The following is an 18,589-nucleotide window of genomic DNA, read 5'->3' as shown; positions in this document are numbered from 1 at the left end:
TCCCTCCCCTCAAGTATTAGACAGGCACCATCTCTGTTATCTTTTCGGTGCCTACTGAAGACCTTCCTCTTTCAACAAGCCTTTTAAGTAGAGACCTTATCCCAGTCTGCGTCTGTATTGGAATTGCTTTTTAATATTTTTTAAAGCTTTTTTAAAAATATATTTTAAAGTCTGTTTTTAAGATGTTTTAGAGTGTTTTTACAGTTTTGTTTGCCACCCTGGGCTCATTCTGGGAGGAAGGGCGGGATATAAATTTAACAAATAAATAACGATATAAATATATACATGAATGCACCTTGCATAATCATACAGAGATGAGAAGCATTTTCAACTAATTACAGTTTGCCATTTTGTCCAAACCAAGACAAATTGTTGTTACTTTAAATTATAGTTTGTCTGAACAAATCATGCTCAAGTCATGGTTTCCAATCCTAGTTTGTTTGGATAAACCATAGTTTAAACTAACTACCGTTCCTAGTTTGGATAAAACAACAAACTGCCATTAGTTTACACAGAAGCAGCTGCTTCCCTTCCCCACCTGGTAACTGCAGTAAAGGAGGAGCAGAGAGCAGACTTATTGCATGTAATGCTAAAGTATGTGTAGCATTACATCCAAACCATGGCCTTTATCAAGGGAAGGTGATTTTTCATTTAACAAATCTACACATCTGAGGGCCTGGATGGACTAGTGTATATTTTACTTAGAGCTTGGAAAAGTTACTTTTTTGAACTACAACTCCCATCAGCTCAATCTAGTGGCCATGCTGGCTGGGGCTGATGGGAGTTGTAGTTCAAAAAAGTAACTTTTCCAAGCTCTGCGGAGGCTTTAATATGATTGAATGTGCATGAATGATAGAAAATAAATCAGAAAGAAAAGCTATAGTGTTATCTAATTATTCATTTTAGGTATAGCTACCCCACAATGACTCAGGTTTGGCATCTTCTCTCTCTCTTTGTCTCAGTGTTTCAGTTGTCTCTGGAATGCAAATGGACACTGATTTTTTGATGAATATTAGGTAATTTTTAAAAAAAATTGTTTTGCATACATGTACATTGTTACATGTTTCTGTAATGAAAAATCAAAATATAAAATTAAAAAGTTGCAACATTTACAAGTGGTTACACTTACGTACAGATAATTCTGCATTCTCAGCAAATGTTTGTTTGAAGGAGATACACACAGAGTAATGGTGGTGTTAACACCACTATCACACACCACCTTTTTTAGTATATTTTTCTGATGCCATAATCACTGCAGCTGCATGGGAAGCTATTTCTGACACAAATGGATCACCATGTAGTGCAGCCTCCACAAGGCTGTTATCCTCCCCCACATGCCTTTGAAGGTCTATCCTACTGAGCGTCGCATATTGGGAACCATATCCTTTAATAAAAAGTTTCAACTTCCACCTGACCGAATTTATTTTACAAGTAAATTATGTTACAACAGTTCTTCCTCATTTCAGTTCCTCTGTTTCTTTTCCTTCCTTGTGATATTTTGTTTCATCCTAAGAAAGGTATTGTCCCAATTTTCAACAAAACTCTTGTGAGCCATGATAGCTGAATAAAGCTTCTGTGATCAGCAGTGTTTTATCTTTGCATACCAGATTCTAGGGACAAACAACAATAGCTGGGACAGTCCCCAAGAATAATTCATCTGGCCCTGGTACAGGCCCAGCTTCAGGTTTTAAGGGGTCCTGGACAAAGTGCCCCCATCAATGAAGGGTGGCAGGTGATTCCAGCCACCGTTTTAATTTCTCATCCTCAAACAATATAGCCTTAATATTACCCTGATGATAATAGGCTTGCAGCCCATACTGCCCCCTTAGACCCAGGTGACGTATTCTACTCCCCCCACATACCTGGATATGGGGTGGGGAGCTGTTGCTCTCATTACTTGCTTATTGGTTTTCCAGAGGCACCTGATGGGCCACTGTTACATCTAAACAAATGAAGCTGCATTATACTGACTGATTGCTTATATTGGTTCAGTGAAGCAAGTATTGCCAACTTTGATTGGCAGCACGGAGCTTCTGGTCTGATCCAGCAACATTCTTATGTTCTCATTCTGAAGGTTGGATTTTGCTAGAACTCCGTGCTAGCCAAGTATCTCTCTCAAACAGCTGAAAGCAAGCATAGTCTCACAGTATCCCTGTGTATTCCTACAGGTTTTCTTTTGTACTGGTCCAAGTGAACAAAGGATATTTAGTCTGTCGTAGAACTGAACCGTTGCTGGACAAGAGTAAACAGAAACCTAATCTGTTGTGAGCTTTCATTTGCCAATGACTGGGTGCCTGTCAGCCATGTCTTGGCTGTAAGAAAGAGGGGGAAAGAAACAGCTTGACCCTAACAAGATGTTAATTTAGCGCTTAACCCACAGTCCATCAAATTACCTAAAAGAGATGGTGAGTTTCAAGAATATAATGAATCCCATTTGGCTTCAGTGAGGTCAGTGTTAGGCCTCAGGCCCTCAGCTCAAATTTGATGTCCATTTCTCAACAACCCATTCAAAGGCAGACAGAGTGGAGAAGATTGATAGGACAACTACAACAACAACCAAACCTAAGTATAGTGTGCTTAGGGGAAAAAAAGGTCAAGGCACTAAATTATGACACTCCTTAACTAATTAAATCATTGTCTTGCTACTGGGAGGTGAGAATACAGTTATTTTTCAGTGCCAGAGAGAGCAGGACAAGTGGAAATGGGAGCAGGTCATGAAGACATATGCAGAAAAAATAATTATTTATTTAGATTTTTGCCCTGTTCTATCCTGAAAGTTCAGCACCATCCAAGCAAACAGTATAGTGCAATGCTTAGCACCTGTTAAGCCAGTGCTGACTTTAGAAATATTCACAGATGAAGCAAACCAACAATATGAATGACTCATTTAAAAATGAGGAGGGAAAATGAATCTCCTGCCTGAAGTGATAACTTTGCATTTTTGTGCTAAAGTGACCTCGATTTGGGTTCAGAGCCTACAAAAGCACAGTCAGATTAAAAGTCCCCAACTAGAAAACCCAGCAGCAAGTAGGGATGGAAAGATATGTCACTTTCAGTTCTGTTTCTCGTTTTTCCAGTCTTAAATTTAGTCCACATTTCTGCACCATTTGTGAATTTTTAAAAATAAACTGGTCATGAAAATTCTCCAGCATTTTAGTGCAAACTTTTAATAAACACGTTTGTAGGCAGTTCTGAATAATGTGCCCATTTTTGCAAGCAATTTCTCATCATATAATGCATTATTGTATGTTATTTTCTCATATATTCATTTTTACGCACGCTTTCCCCTAACATGTCCATTTTTGTAAAAATTGTTTGGTTGGTGAACTACATTGCAAAATTCGAATAAGTGGTCATTTTGAAGGACGGCTGTGTTTTGGTTATCTTATTGTTTCGGAAAGTGCAAATTTGATAAATTTGACTTGAAATGTGAACTGAACTGAATTTCTCACGCATCCCTAGCAACAAGCAATCCAAGAAACCTCTGTCTTCATACAGAAACTCTGTCACGACTATGAATCACTAAACCCCTTGTCTTTAGGGTTGTATGATCTTCTGAGGCTCAGTCCCAACATCAATGACGTTCCTAGTTACTCTTAGGGAGTGGAGACTTAATGGGGCTGGAGTGGAGCCTACTGGCATCTGGTAAGTGGCAGCACTTCAGGACAGCAAGGGAGAGCCTGGCTGTGCCCAAGGATTCAGGGGAAGATCCTAATGGACACGGAGGCAGATCTAATAGAAAAAACTCTCAAGCCAATCAGAAAATAGAAAGCTCCTAGAGTCTGGCACCTGACTTCAAGACACCTGACTCCTTCCCCAGAGGCCCTAAAAAGATGGATGCTGAAAACCTGATACTTGGGCTCAGATCCTGGGATTGTGCAACTCTGTCTTAAACAAAAGAAAAACCTTCTCTACTGTAATTCATTCATCCTAGGGCACAAATGCTTCTCTTACACAACTTCCTCAGACAAAAAGTTCTACAAAACTCTAAAGCAGGGATGAGGAACTTGTGGCCCTCCAGATGTTGCTGAACTACAACTCACAAACACTGACCATTGCCGATGCTGGCTGGGGATGATGGGAATTGGAGTTCAGCAACATTTGGAAAGGCATAAGTTCCCCATTCCTGTGGTAAAACCATTGCTAAACTATTTTAACCACCTTTCTCCAGGAAACCTGGCAATAGCTCACATACCATTCACAAATGTAGGATCTCTGAGACTTTGGGAAATAATCTCAAGCCACAAAGTCTGAGCCCAAACTTTCCAACATTTGCATGGCTTTAAATCTTGGGTTCTGACCTGCTGCTCATTTGTGTTTAATTTTGCAATAATAGGATGGGAAAAGGAGGACGGCCATGATAACTGCTGGGAAAGTGTTACCTGCTAATGTGACGGCAATGGAAACAGAGTCAGATCCCAATGAGTTAGTTGCATTGCAGGTATAGAAGCCTACGTCTGCTTCAACAGGCTCCAGGATTTGCAAGGAGTCATCTGATTGAAGAAGTATCCTGCAGTGACAGACAAATATGTAAGTCTAAGATCTTTTGCCAAGTATACTATTACTCAGCATTTTTGAGAAAGGCCAGAGAGAGAGAGAGAACCAGCAAGGCATTAGCAATTATTTAAATAAATATATACAGAATGACAATTAAGTTACAGGGCTTCATATATTCCAATTTTGCAGATTCTGTTTAATTAAATAACAAGTTATGAAATCCATCAATAACAAACCATATAAGGTGTATATAGCCTTCTGTTATTTAAACTATTTGCACATTAACATTTCATGTTGTACCTTGATATTACGGATTGCTGTGTGGATTGGCTTCCATAGAGAGGTGAAATGCCAATTTGCACAAGCCCCACTACATGTCTCAGTGCTTTGCCATCTCCCACCATAGCCTCATAGGCTCACTTAATGGCACTCTCAAGTACTCCTGTACAAAGCCATATTCCCCACAACCCCTGGCCATTCACCAAACCAAGTAATAACCCCAAAGCCCCAGTACCTAGCTATTGCCTCCACCTATGCAGGATCTCTGCCCATTCTGCCATTCCATCAAACTGGTCAATATGGTAACTTCAGAGTCCTGTCTCATTCCTCCACGTCTCCTTTTACCAGAAAGCTTGCATATATTTGTTGCTGGGCATCCAGATATCTGAGATGGCCCTAGACAAATTTCCTCCCTTCTTGGTCTGGACTGTTCCTACTGTAAGATTTCTGCAATTGTGTACTGAAGGTTGATGAAAGCGGGAATACCATATGCAAAATATCAGATTAGAGAACTCTTCTTTCAAATGTCATTATCATGTGAAAGTATAAGATTAGGCAATTATTAAGGGGCAAACTCCACTGACTTCAGTGAAAGCAACATCATGCTCTCTACTGTGGGTAACACAGGTACTGAAAAGCCAATGCTACTTCATACATTCTTTTGGAAATTTGCACTCTGAGCAGGACTCCCAACAGAATCTGAACACCATGTTGTCACCATCAGTTATTCTGAGATGGCAGCCCCTTTGGCTGCTTTAGCTTCAGATATAGGGCAGCGGTCGCCAATCTTTTTGGGTCTATGGGCACATTTGCAAATCAGATAAACTGTTGTGGGCATCACTCACACAGCACAACCAAGTACACACTACAATCTATTCTGCTGGGTACAACAGAATGCTGGGGGTGGAATAACCCTGCAGTTACCAGGGAAGGCCTCTGCGTGTGGAGCATGTACACTCATAGATACCACATTGGTGGCATCAGGTATAAGAGGTAAATCTGAAGGGTGGTTGAAAATAAGGAAAGGAGCCTTAGGTTTGCCATTCCATCTGATGAAGTAGATCGTTCTCTTCATGGCATAATATATCTGCTGCTCTTAGCATGTTACAAGTAGACATTTGGTCTTTTTTGCAGCTGTAGTTTTAACATACCAACTATTTCTTATTCTTGTGATCATTTTAAGTTAACTGACTACAATGTATTCAGGACATTAGGTTACTGCTTTTCAAATTTTCTGGTTCCAGGGAGGTCTTTCTACATCATATTCTTGACTATCTGCAGATTTCTATGCACCTGCCAGGAACTGCTGTGTGGTGCAGAGAGTTCTGGGGCATGTACTACAGTGCAGACTCAGTTCACATGGAACACTGGGCAAGACCTACAGTTCCTCGCTATTACCCTGTATGAAGTAGGATTGTGGGCCTAACATGTATACAGCATTAGAATGCGGCTTTGTATTGTGCAACTGCATGGTCAGGCTAGACAGACTCTTTCAGGGAAGCCTGTCTACCATTACAGACTTTCTCATATAGGGTTGCCATCTTGCCCAGTTAGCCGGGCTTTACCCAGATTCTAGCCATGCTACCCTGTGCCCACTTAGCCCATTTGGTGGCCTGGATTCCCACCATTTTTTTAAATAAAAGCAAGTCTCTAGCCCTTGTGGATCCAGTGATACAAGGCAAAGAGGCAGTTTTCTGCCCATTTTGTGAGAAATCAGCCTACTCCTGTGTTCCATTGTTCTTAGCCAATGAGGGACACCACAGCTGTCCTGCAGAAATCAAGAATTTTAGTCTATATGCAGAATTTAGCAGTTTAGAAAACTGCACATGCTCATTTGATCAACACATGCAGCTCTATCACTTACCCATAGACTTTCTGGCTAAATTGGCAAGGGGAAGCAGCCTTCATCTCAATTGCCTCTGTGTCTCAGGGTATGGGTCTTAAGTGGTGAATGCAAAGGGAGAGTCTGCCTGCCGTCATGGAGGATTGAATAAAGGGATTTGAATACACCAAATACTCCCTCCCCTGAACAAATACAAGATATAAAAGCAAACCTGTCTGTAGAAAAGGCTGAGGTATTTGCATTAGCATTTTTCGGCCCTGCCCCCACCCTGTTATTTGATGCTAACTCTCAAGTAAAGTTGCGTTGGCATGCAGCCTCATTCATCCTGTTTCCCGGCAGAGCTTCTGTTCAGCAATTCAGAAAAGGCTAAAAAGTATTTTTTAATAATATCCTTCTTCAAAATGACTGGCAGGCATTTCCCCACCAAAGATCACCCAAATTCATTTCCTCCGCAGGGATGTATGTACACACATGCATGTATACATATATATGTATATATACACAGAGAGACTCTCTATACAGTGGGCAATGCAACCTTTCCCCCCTTTAAGATCAACAGGAATGGAACAATCCACACCACACTCACCAGCTTGGGAAAAGTTATCTGCTTACTATGTGCTACATTTTGCTCTTGGTGCTACATGTCTGCCCCCTGGCAGTGGCTGAAATGCCTTATTCCTAATGCCAAATTAATACAGGCAAGCTTAGAACTGAGTGCTGTAGAATGCACTCAGCACATATTTAGAGGATCCATTTTCTTTACTACTATTTCACATATTCAAAGCCCAATTCTTCCTTTTGCAAGGACTGGGAGAATTGCCTTTATTTAAAGTTTGAAATTAAAATGATTGGTTTGTAGCTATCTTCTTTTATACAGCCAAACGTCAAACATTACATATTTTGCTATGTAAAACACTTTGGGAATTTTTGTTGAAAAGCAGTATATAAATATTTTTGCTACTACTACCATTTTTGGCAGGACTCCATATACACGGTATGCTCAAAACACTCTGAAGTTCAGGCAAACCTTTCTGCAAACCAAGATTCTGTTCTATCAAATACTCTAAAGACAGAATCCATCATTCCCGTTTCCTTGCTGATCTTCAATTTACTGCTCAGCATAAGCATAAGCTTGGGTGTCTTCAGGTCCTTCAAACTTATGCAGGACTATAGCCTGGTGTTGGAAAGCACTGCTTGCTTTGAAGCTAATTAGGTAAGATTATTGACTGAACCGATAATATTTAAATCTTGATTTCTATCTATGTTATAGGTTGTAGCATTCATTTCACATTTCCTAATTGTTGCTAAAACAACAGTCACAATAGTGCTATAAATTGACTGGTTCTGTATTTTTATTGTTTTTGTCAGCTGCTCTGACAGCAGGATATAAATCCTCTAAATAAACAAACAAATAAATATACCAAAGTGTTGGAAACTAGAGTCTAGGCATTTAAGGCTAAAAAGGTAAGGGAAAAAAAGATTCCTCACATCCTCTCCCAGTTTTTGGTGGTAATTGCTAGGCACAAAAACAAAACAACTAGACAATGCAACCATTAATATGCTTAATCTGAATAAGCAAATAATTTGCACAATATGCAAATTAGCACACCCAGATTTGTGGAACTGGAATATGGTAACCCTGTTCTCATAGAGGAACCTGATAAACTAAGGAGCCTTATAGTTTGAAAACTTTTACCCTGGGTGGTGGAGAATACATTGCCAGCAGATTTGGGCGGCAGGGGGGATTCCTTCCTTTCTACAGAACAATGTTGTGTGATTTCTGAAGATACTTCCTCAGCATCAGAAATGAAGGACAGAAGTACTGCCACTGGATCCCAAACCTTTCCCCCCCATGAATAGGGAAGCAGCTGTGAGGGAGGGAGGTTGTGAATGGACAAATGGTAGGGAGGAAAAGGGTTAAGCAGCCTCCTCATGTTCTTTCCTCCCAACTATTCTTTTGCTTGAAGAATGCCTCAGGCTGCTTTTCATTTAAAAAAAAATCTGGAAGAAAGAGGTAAGCAACTTCATGTCAGTGCTAGTTTAGCCCTGAATACTTCATTAACTGTTTTTCTGATTATTTGAATTCTCTGTCACCCGTATAATCCTGTGTAACTGCAAACTTGTGTAAACAGCACTCCAGTTTATTCAAACTCACAGATCATTTGGATAAACTATACTTTTCAGGTGACAAACAGATAAATAAGATCCAGAGATCCTAGTTGACTTTTCCAAGACAGCACAGGGAATCTAGTAGTAGCAAACTCTTGCCTTTCATATCCCGGGGCCCATTCCAACATTAATTTGCCTACTTAAGTTTTGAAATAGCATAAAAGGAAGCAGCTAGAAAAAGGGTAATAATAATGCAGATATTTGCAAATTGAAAAGTCGGGGGTGAGTATGTGACTCAACTCATGTGCAGCCTCTTTGTGTTTTTCATGCAGCTGTTCCATTGGATGGTTCCAGTAATGTCAAGCTTGGAGCTCCAAACATTTTTGGACCTTTCCTGGCCACATCCCTAAACATTGTTCCAAAGAATAAGTAGGAAAAAGTAATATCAAAAGAGGGCCCCAGGCTACTTCCCAAACAGCTGGGAACCATCCACACCCCGCTAAAGGAACAAAATCATTATTATATATTAAAAACATTTGCCACATATTAAACATCCATCATTTTAAAGAAAATATTATCAGTTCCAGGCTTCTAGCAATAATCTCCTATCTTAACACTAGGGAATACCTGGCATTCATAAAACAGAGAAAACATTTATCAGAGCTATATATGCAAAGCAAAAGTGCTCCAGTTCTATGCCAGGACAGAACAGGGGAATGGAGCAGGCCCATAAAGAAGGAGATACTCAACCAACTTAGGTAGGGCGTGCCCTCAATATCTCAGAGCTGTATAAGGCCATGCTCATGGAGCGGAGGGTGGGAGTGGAGTTTAAAGTTTTTATCAATCACGTGAGTAGCTGTGACGTGGAGGTTTCAGGATAATGTGCAACAGACCACGTGTTATCAATGGAGCCTCTGTACCAAAGTCCCATCCACACGCACACAAAAATATACACAGGTATCTTGGACCTCAGCCAAAGGGTTTCCAAGCTCAACCCTCTGGAATCCTCTAGGTGGCCCTGACCAATTCATACACATATGTTTAGTTTAGTAACTTCCATTTCAAATATCTGATGCTTGAACCTACCTTTGCTCATTCTTAGGCTGAATTAACAACAAAGCCTATGGGCAAAGTTGCTTTTCTCACAAGAAAAATGCAGCAGCTGTTTTACATAAATTCTTTTGCCAGGATGGTGACAGAAAAAGAAATTGGGGAGTAGACAAAAGAGGATGAGAAAGATGGAATGAGAAAGACCATCCAAGAGCAATCAAAGTCTAATCACTTACCATGAGCTGATGAGATTTTTGTTTTTCCCTTGAATGAAAACTGCTGCCTCATGAACCACAAGTTAAGGCTATTTGATCTCACTCATAGCACCACGGGTGGCAACATTCTAAAACAAACCAGATTAAGGCCACCCATTGAATACTATTTTGGGGGGAGCAGGGGGAAGCAACCGAGGGAAGGTTCATTTCCACCACCAGCTATGTTAACCTTAATGTTGCTCAGCAAAATGTACAAGATAAAAATGATATCACTTTATATATTCAGAAGGTTCTCAACTGCATCAAAGCCATTTGGAAGTCCTGGCTTATTCTTAAGGAGATAGCAAATAAGAGGGCCATCCGTCCCTCCAGAATGGATAACCTTCAAGATGGCATCCAACCTCCAAATGGGGGGAACCAATCTGTGCAAAACTCATGCTTATGCACAAAATATTCTTTCAGTATGCAGGTTGGTATCTGTTGGTTCAACATGTTCATCTGAATAGCACAGCATGATCATGAGCAAGACTTTGAAATGAATACCCAAATAGGGCTGCTTCACACATTACATTTTTAGGCGTACATATGAGATGTTTTAGGTGGATATCTAACAATGCAAAACATGACAAACATATGTTTGTAAAATATGTGCATAATCAAGGGAGCTATGATTAACCACACTTCCTCTTGAGTGTACTCTTTGTGGCAATCCCAAGTTTTCCTCTGCAAAAAAAAAGTATGAAATGAAACTATGGATGATGCTGAGAGGGAAAATACAGTATTTCTCTAAAATTAAAATGTCTTCCATCATGGTAAGGATGTGTAAACTCATTCTACTCTTGCCAGGGGTAAACATGGTTTGCAGGTTTGAGCATTAATTTAAAACCTTAAAACCTGTTGCAGCAGTGGTAATGGTGGAACTAAAGGAATGTATGAACATACCCTAGGAAGAGAAGTGTCTCTCAAACCACTTTCAACTCTCTTCAAACCTATTGTCTCAATGCCTTTAAAAACAAACTAGGCTGCAATTAGGGATGGAATGATCTGTCAATTTCAGTTCTCTGTTCCTCATTTTTCCAATATTAAATTCAGTTCTCCACATTTCTGTAGCAATTTGTGGATTAAAAAAAAAGATCCTCCAGCATTTTAATGCAAATTTCTACTAATATAGTTATTTTTTGTATGTTATTGTCATACAAATGTAATTTATTTATTTTTATGCCCGCTTTCCCTAATATGAATTTTTGCAAACAGTGCTTAGTTGGAGGACTGAATCATAAAATTTGGATAAGTGCGAATTTTGAAGGATGGTTGTGTTTTGGTTCTCATGTTGTTTCGGAAAGTGCAAATTTGATAGATTTAGCTTTAAATGTGAACTGAATTTCTCCCTCATCCCTAGCTGCAAACCTAGTCCTTTAAAATTGGGACAAATTTGTACTCCCCACTTGCAACTAGCAGACACAGATAATTTCTCAAAACGGTCCAATACAAATGAAGGCAGCATAATACAAGACTTTTAATAGGAAAATTGTGCCAGAAATCATGGCTAGATCAGGATGTTCTGGTGGCGCACATAACTAAACAGCATCTCCATTTTTACAATGTTAGTTTTCTTAGGGCTAAGTCATGTGCGATATCCAACCTACGATATATACATTTAACATTTAACTCTTCATGTGATTTGTGGACTCAAGCAAGTAGTATCAACACCTAAGGGAAACTCATGATCCTTGTGCAAATGTTCATTCCAGGCAGAAATGAATGAATGTTGGAGAATGGGGTTGTGCCTTCTTCTGGCTCCTCCCGTTTCACACTGAGTTGCTCCTGCAACAATATACAACCTAAACACAAGTAGGCCTCCCACTTACAAATGATTCCTACCTTGGAAAAACTGAGAGGAATGGATCATGCCTTGGCAAATTCAATCTTGAATCAGTGAAAGTCAGGGGCAGGGCTAGTGGGCATAATAATGATCGTACCCACATGTATTCATTTCTAACCCAGAATTAATGTTTGAACAGAGCTATGTAGAAACAAAAATAAAACTTTTGCAATTAGGGAAATCTGTATCTGTAGCATCCTGTGCTCATGTCGCTTGATCTTCAGAACAGTGTACCACAATCCTTCAACTTGCATCTATACACAAAGCAGGGATGGCATCAGAGGCTGGTGACACTGGGTACCTGCCAAAGCTCCTAAACAAGTAGGGGCCCTGCTGTCAGTCTCTGTGGCCTCTGGGCTTTGCTGCTGCCCTTCCTTACTCCTGCAAGGAGAAAATGGGCACATCAAGCAGTGTGAAGAACAAGGAAAAGGAAGAATGAACTTCATCCCTTGGTCCTTTCTCTCTGGGAGGTGGTGTGGACTGGGTTTAGAGGGCAAATGGACAGTGGCACTAGGGATGATGAGGAAGAAAGAAGTTGGTACACTCAAGGATGGGGTCCCACTGAGAGTCGGTTGCCCCACAGGCTTGTCAAAACCTGGAACTGGCTATTGGCACCCTAACAACAAAACACTATATTGATGCACATATTGTATACTGCTAAAGCATAATTGCTCATGGCATGGGGTTAATATACTATTTTCTTGTACTTGATATCAAGCTAAATCTTTGTGTGGACTTCATGCAATCTCCATTTCTTTTTAAAAGAATGGCACGTGCACCCACACAGAGAGAGCCTATATACCACTCCATAGTAGTTTCAAACACAGATTTTTTAAAAAATTACTTTATGGGTACTTTCCCAACAGGATGTAACCACTGGCAATGCAAATCTGTGTATGCAACTTTCTACAGGCCAGAAAGATATTTTTACAGGACTATATCCAACCAAATATATATTCCATAGGCCTATTCTTGATTAAGACTGCATGTGCTTTTCATAACAAATACATTCTTGTTATCACATCGGGGGGACGGGACATACATATCTACATTTTTTTTCTTTTAGTGGTAAAAATCAAATGTACTATCTGCCAGGAAAATAATAATAATAATAATGAAAGAAATTGCTGTTTAAAAAGTAATGGCGCTGTTAGCGCTAATAAATTACAGAAATCATTGCATTTGGAGAGCTTTTAAGCCATAGAAATGGGAGAATAGCAAGCAAACTAATTCTGTATCTAAACCGCAAGCAATGAACGACATCTTGGATAAATCACAAACTTGCTAGATATTCGACAGAAAGAGTCATTTAAAATTAATTTTAGCCCAGAGAGTGGACTCTTGTGTGCCTTCTCATTTCCTAGGCTGATCCCGGTGACTGGACTTGGATATTTAACCTCAGGCCCATAATTTACACACAGAGGAAACATGTACTGGCAGTGGATTCTTGGATGGCTGCCTTGTAAATACGTCAACTAATGCAGATGCCTCCAAACACATCAGCACTCCTAAACTGTTCTCTCATAAGCCATCCAAACCCGTGCACATATAGCACAGCACATTAAGACACAGCTGACTGCATAGCTAGGATATAAGGCCCTAGATACACAATCAAATATCACCAGCAGTACAAAGACATCATAGGCAGTAGGTTTGCTTTTTTAAATTGTTCTTTTAATCACATCTACACTAATTGGAAGTTGCCCTGTACTGAGTCAAACTACTGGTCCAATAAGCCCAGCACCCTCTAATCTGTTAGCAGCTCTCTAAAGGATCAGGAGAGATATTTCCCAGGCAGGCCAACTACTCCAGTTCACTTAAATAGCAGTGACCAATCTTTTTGACAACCATGCCACAAGTCAAAGCAAAGATATGATATATGCTACTGTAATGTGCCCTTATTATATAGTGCCCAGAGTGGTTAGTCTTGGCCTGGAGAGACTTGGGTGTCATAAACAATGGTGCTGTACCACAGGCAACACTTTTCCATATATGACCGCAGCTACAGCTGCTGCTTATAACCACTGCCTGTTTGTACACTTCACCATGGCCAACATGAACCAACCTTAAAATGCTATTATTTTCACTTGGGTGTGTAAATAACAAACTCCGTATAACAATTATTCAGAGAACCCTGAGGAATTTATTACAGACAAGTGTTTGACCGTTCAGGCTACAGGTCTATTGCCTGTGAAGAGTCTGGAAATGAAGGGGCAGCATTCTTGGTGTAGCAGTCCTCTCTCTGCCAACATTGGGAACATTTCTTCACTGAGATGTCTTTGTGTCTCTCACACATAATGTCTTTTTCAAAACCTTGCACATAACGGTCCTTTAAGCCCCTTGAACAATTGTCCTTTTTACTATGCTTCACCAATCTTGCTAAAAAGGGACAGAATTATATGTCAGTTATGCCGCAAACTAAATTTTTAACTGGAATTTCATCATTCTTTCCTTCATTATAATTATTATTTTTTTTAAAAAAATCCAAATCAGCCAAAGGCAGGTTGGCAGAAAGAGGGCAGGTGGGGAGAGAGTGCTTTTTACCTGTGTATGTGTGCTTGTGGGTGCATGTGCATATGACATAGAGATCCTATTTTCCCACTGTGGGTGAAAAAGCAACATGGGGAGGGCAAATTTGAGTGGAAAAGCCGTAACAGGGAAGGTAGTTAAGCAGTCTCTCTGCCATTCTTCCCTGCCAATGGAAGATTCCCTCTCATGCCAAATGTCAGCTTCAGGGAGGAATTTTTGCTGTGACCATGGCATGGGGGAAAAGGTTAAATCCTTTCTCCGCATGCTCCTATCTCCATTTCTGATCAGGCTTGCAGTCTGCTGTTTACACTTTTAAAACATATTTACACAACAAGTGATATATTCAATGTGTTGTGTAGTTTGGCTCAGATGCAGTCTCTGCCAAATTGTTTTGGGTTAAAATATTCATAGATATGAATGGAAAGATCTGTCAATTTCAGTTCTCTCAGTTTCTCACTTTTCTAATGTTAAACTCAGTTCTCTACATTTCTGCAGCAATCTGCGAATGTTTTAAAAAAATCCTCAAAATTCTCCACCATTTTAGTGCAAATTTATCCAAATAAACAGATAGTTGTAGGCAGTTTTGACAAAGATACACATTTTTGCAAGCCATTTTTCATCACATCATGCCTTTATGCATGTTATTTTCACTCATATATTTATTTTTATGCACACTTTCCCCCAATGGACTGCCTTCAAGTCGATCCTGACTTATGGCTATCCTATGAATAGGGCTTTCATGGTAAGCGGTATTCAGAGGGGGTTTACCATTGCCTCCCTCTGAGGATAGTCCTCCCCAGCTGGCTACGGCCTGCTCAGCTTGCCACAGCTGCACAAGCCAGCCCCTTCCTTGTCCACAACTGCCAGCAGGAGGGCAATTGGGCTCCTTGGGACTATGCAGCTTGCCCACGGCTGCACAGGTGGCAGGGCACGTAACCCCTGAGCCACTCACTGTGGGGGTGATCTTTAGCTGGCCCTTGACACCCAGGAGACACGATGAGGATTTGAACTCACAGACTCTGGACTCCCAGCCAGGCTGTCCTTCCCATTGTGCTAATATATGCATTTTTATAAATATTGTTTAGTTGGTGAACTGCATCCCAAAATTCTAATAAATGCTAATTTGAAGGATGGCTGTGTTTCAGTTCTCGTATTATTTCAGAAAGTGAGAATTTGATAAATTCTGCTTGAAATGCGAACTGAATCAAAATTCTCACCCAACCCTATTCATGGATGAAGGAATTACAAAACACCATATACTAGGGGTGTGCCCAGGCCCAAAGATTTACCTTGTATCTGTACCTGTGTGTTCTTAAAAAATCCAATTTGTTTCTGAGTCACTCTGTGCTCTCTCCACTTTTATCTCTAATTTGGATTTCTAGCTGCTCTGCATTAAATGAAGCTCTGTGTTCCACATTCACAATATTGTGGAATCTAAAAATGGCTGTAACTTTTTCCTCTTTTGACCAAAGTGGATGATATTTACAGGCACAGAAGTCCCACCAGAATGGATTAAACCTGACAGATTGTAGGCATTTCATGTAGGGCACCTTTAAACTTTGATTTTTTTCACCAAAGAAGTATCTATAACTTTTTCATTTTCTGCCAGAATTGGATGTAATTTGCAGACATGATAACTTCTTCCAAGCAGATGAAGCCTGCCAAATTTTAGAATGATAGCTGTAGTGGTTGTCCTGCAAGGGCACTTCACCGTTTTGAGGGGGCACAACAGGAATCATAGGGGGAAGTGGAAAGAAAGAGCCTGGAAACACTGGGGTGGGGAAATAGTACCTCCCCAATGACCCTGTTACCACAAAAGGATTGTTGATTGGGGGTGAGCTTCTATCCTCCCCCCCGGAGTTTTGGGGATACAATGAGGATCTCTCCTGTGGTTTGCAGAGAGGAAGGCAGAGATCGACATGAAAAACAAATACATGTTTTAATCAGAATGACCCATACAAATGACCCTGGTGCATTTTTTAATGTGACCATCAAGAGATAAACATTAACAGAGAAAAAGAAGGAAGTGCAAAGCCTAATTCTTGGGGTGATAAAATTGACATAGTTGGTTACCTTTTGCTGTATTGTACAGCCTCTCCATTCTTTGCCCAACTAATGGCAGGCTTTGGGTTTCCAACAGCTTCGCAGTGAAGAAGCACACTCAGAGTCCCACTAGCTAAAACTACAGTATGTCCTAGATGAGTGACAACTTCAGATGCTGACAGTTGCTGTGCTGCAGAGATCTTCTTGAGAATGGCAGGTTTTTTATGAGGCCCACGCGAACTGTTTTTGAGCTGTAGTGATGTAGACAAGTGTGCTTCAGATGAAGATGTTCTCAAGGAACTGGTGAACTCAGAAAAATGGGTGCTGAATGGAAACTCCACAGAAGCAGAACTCACCCTGCTCCCTTGGGTTTTGAAAAGAGATTCCTGATGCTCCAAATGGCTCTTGAAAATTTCATGGGCCAACTGTGCAACAAGCTGCTTGCTGTAGACATCCTTAAGTTCCTCAGGCTGTTGGGACAAGTTTCTTAGGATGTCATCCAAACGATCCTGATTAGCAACCATGGTGAAAGGGAAGGCGTATCCCTGGCCTTGGTCTTCCTCAGAAGAGATGTTTCTCTCTGTGGAATCCTGAGCTTCCCATGGCTCTGGGTTGTCACGAGGCCAGCTTCTATACTCCAGAAGTCCTGAGACAATATCATCGTACTGGCTGCTAGGATCAGTAAGAAGCCCTCGTTTCTCAGTTTTGCTCCCATTGAAGAGAATTCCATTCTGATGCTTCTCCTGAGCATGCAAAGCTTCATTTAGACTGGCTTTCTTCATGGCTTCTTCTTCCTTCATCCCAACTGACAAGGTGGCAATGCGCTTGTTGTGACCTCCTATCAATTTAATAACAAAATGCTCCTGAGCTGGCCCTGCTGTGCAAGTGTATGTTCCTGTATCTGAGGGCTTCAACCGATGGATTTTCATATATCCGTATGGTGCAATAGTCACATGAACAGAGCTGATGAGTCGTTTGCCGTCTTTCTCCCATGTGATCATTAGTTTCCGGAATCTTCTCACAGGACATCTAAGAATGACTGAGGTTTTGGGGAGGAGGTAGGCATAACCACCAACAATAAAGTGCAACTTTCTCTGTTTCCTTGTTTGGATAAAGACTTTCTTTTGAGCCATTATCAGAGGGGTTTGCTTGTGAGCTGGTCTCTGGTGTCCTGAAATGTAATTAATAATATTTGGAAATGGAACCACATCACTTTTGCACCCTCAGCCTAGCCAACTCAGGTGGAAACTAGACTCAGGTTATCCCCTCTCTCCCTTTAGTTCCAGTTAACCTGTGATATGCTCTGATCACAACCTGCAATTCCTGCTTCAACTTTACAACATTAGTTGCTGTTGTGGCAGGTGACAAGGAGGGAGAAGCATGACATAATATCATGTCATGAGGTCCATGATATTATGCTCTAATAAGGGAAAGAGGGGGAAATTGGTACAGAAATTGACTCAGCAATATCACTGTGTAGGATATAAAATGCCATTTCAACCTCATGAAACAAACACTTTATTTTAGCACTGGGCTATAATTTTACCTATTATGATTTACAGCAAACAGGTGGTTGTTAGCTACTGAGATCCAAGCTTACCCGTCCCCATCAGAAATAACAGGGAGCTAGTTTGATCCTGCTTGGGTTAAAATACAGAAGCCAGGGTTCACATTGATGGGAAAATGCAGTTCCTGTTCTTTAAAGTCTTTAAATGAAGGAGTCCTTCTAATAAGCACAACGAAGGTACTAAAGAGAAGGGGCACTCCCTTTATTAAATGTTTATCGTTTCAGCCCTGTGAGGCCCCATAGCCGAGAGGAGCAAGTAGGAACAAATGTGGTAGAAGCTCAAGGGAGTAATATGAAGCAGAACAAATCTACTTCAAGGGGTTGAAAATCCCATGGTGGATAATAGACTTCATTAGTTATGTGGGTCCCTGCAGTTCAGATCTCTGTGCAAGACAACTGAAAAGAATATGTGGGCTGTGTTATGGATTTTGAAACTTATGTTACATTTTAATAATAATAATAATAATAATAATAATAATAAATTTAATTTATGTGTCGCCTATCTGGCCAGTGGCCACTCTAGGTGACGTACATACAATAAATATGGCAGAATACAATATAAAAATACAGTGAAA

The 18,589-nt window shown here is 40.5% G+C and overlaps 1 protein-coding gene across 11 annotated transcripts in view; it reads right to left on the bottom strand.

Annotated features, from left to right (window-relative positions):
- ADAMTSL1 (ADAMTS like 1) overlaps window positions 1-18,589 on the bottom strand; it is an 815,531-nt gene that overhangs the window by 48,504 nt on the left and 748,438 nt on the right. For all 11 annotated transcript variants that reach the window (XR_009763308.1, XM_061630623.1, XM_061630637.1 and 8 more), the window contains 2 exons: window positions 16,478-17,618; window positions 4,383-4,510 (listed from right to left, as the gene is read on the bottom strand). Coding sequence is in view for 10 of the 11 variants with exons in the window: in XM_061630623.1 (XP_061486607.1) it covers window positions 4,383-4,510; window positions 16,478-17,618 (1,269 nt within the window). In the remaining variant the exon portion in view is untranslated. The remainder of the gene's footprint in view (window positions 1-4,382; window positions 4,511-16,477; window positions 17,619-18,589) is intronic.

The sequence above is a fragment of the Rhineura floridana genome, chromosome 1 (genome assembly GCF_030035675.1).
Source record: "Rhineura floridana isolate rRhiFlo1 chromosome 1, rRhiFlo1.hap2, whole genome shotgun sequence".
Taxonomy (NCBI): Eukaryota; Metazoa; Chordata; class Lepidosauria; order Squamata; family Rhineuridae; genus Rhineura; species Rhineura floridana.
This window is presented reverse-complemented; position numbering and strand designations above follow the sequence as displayed.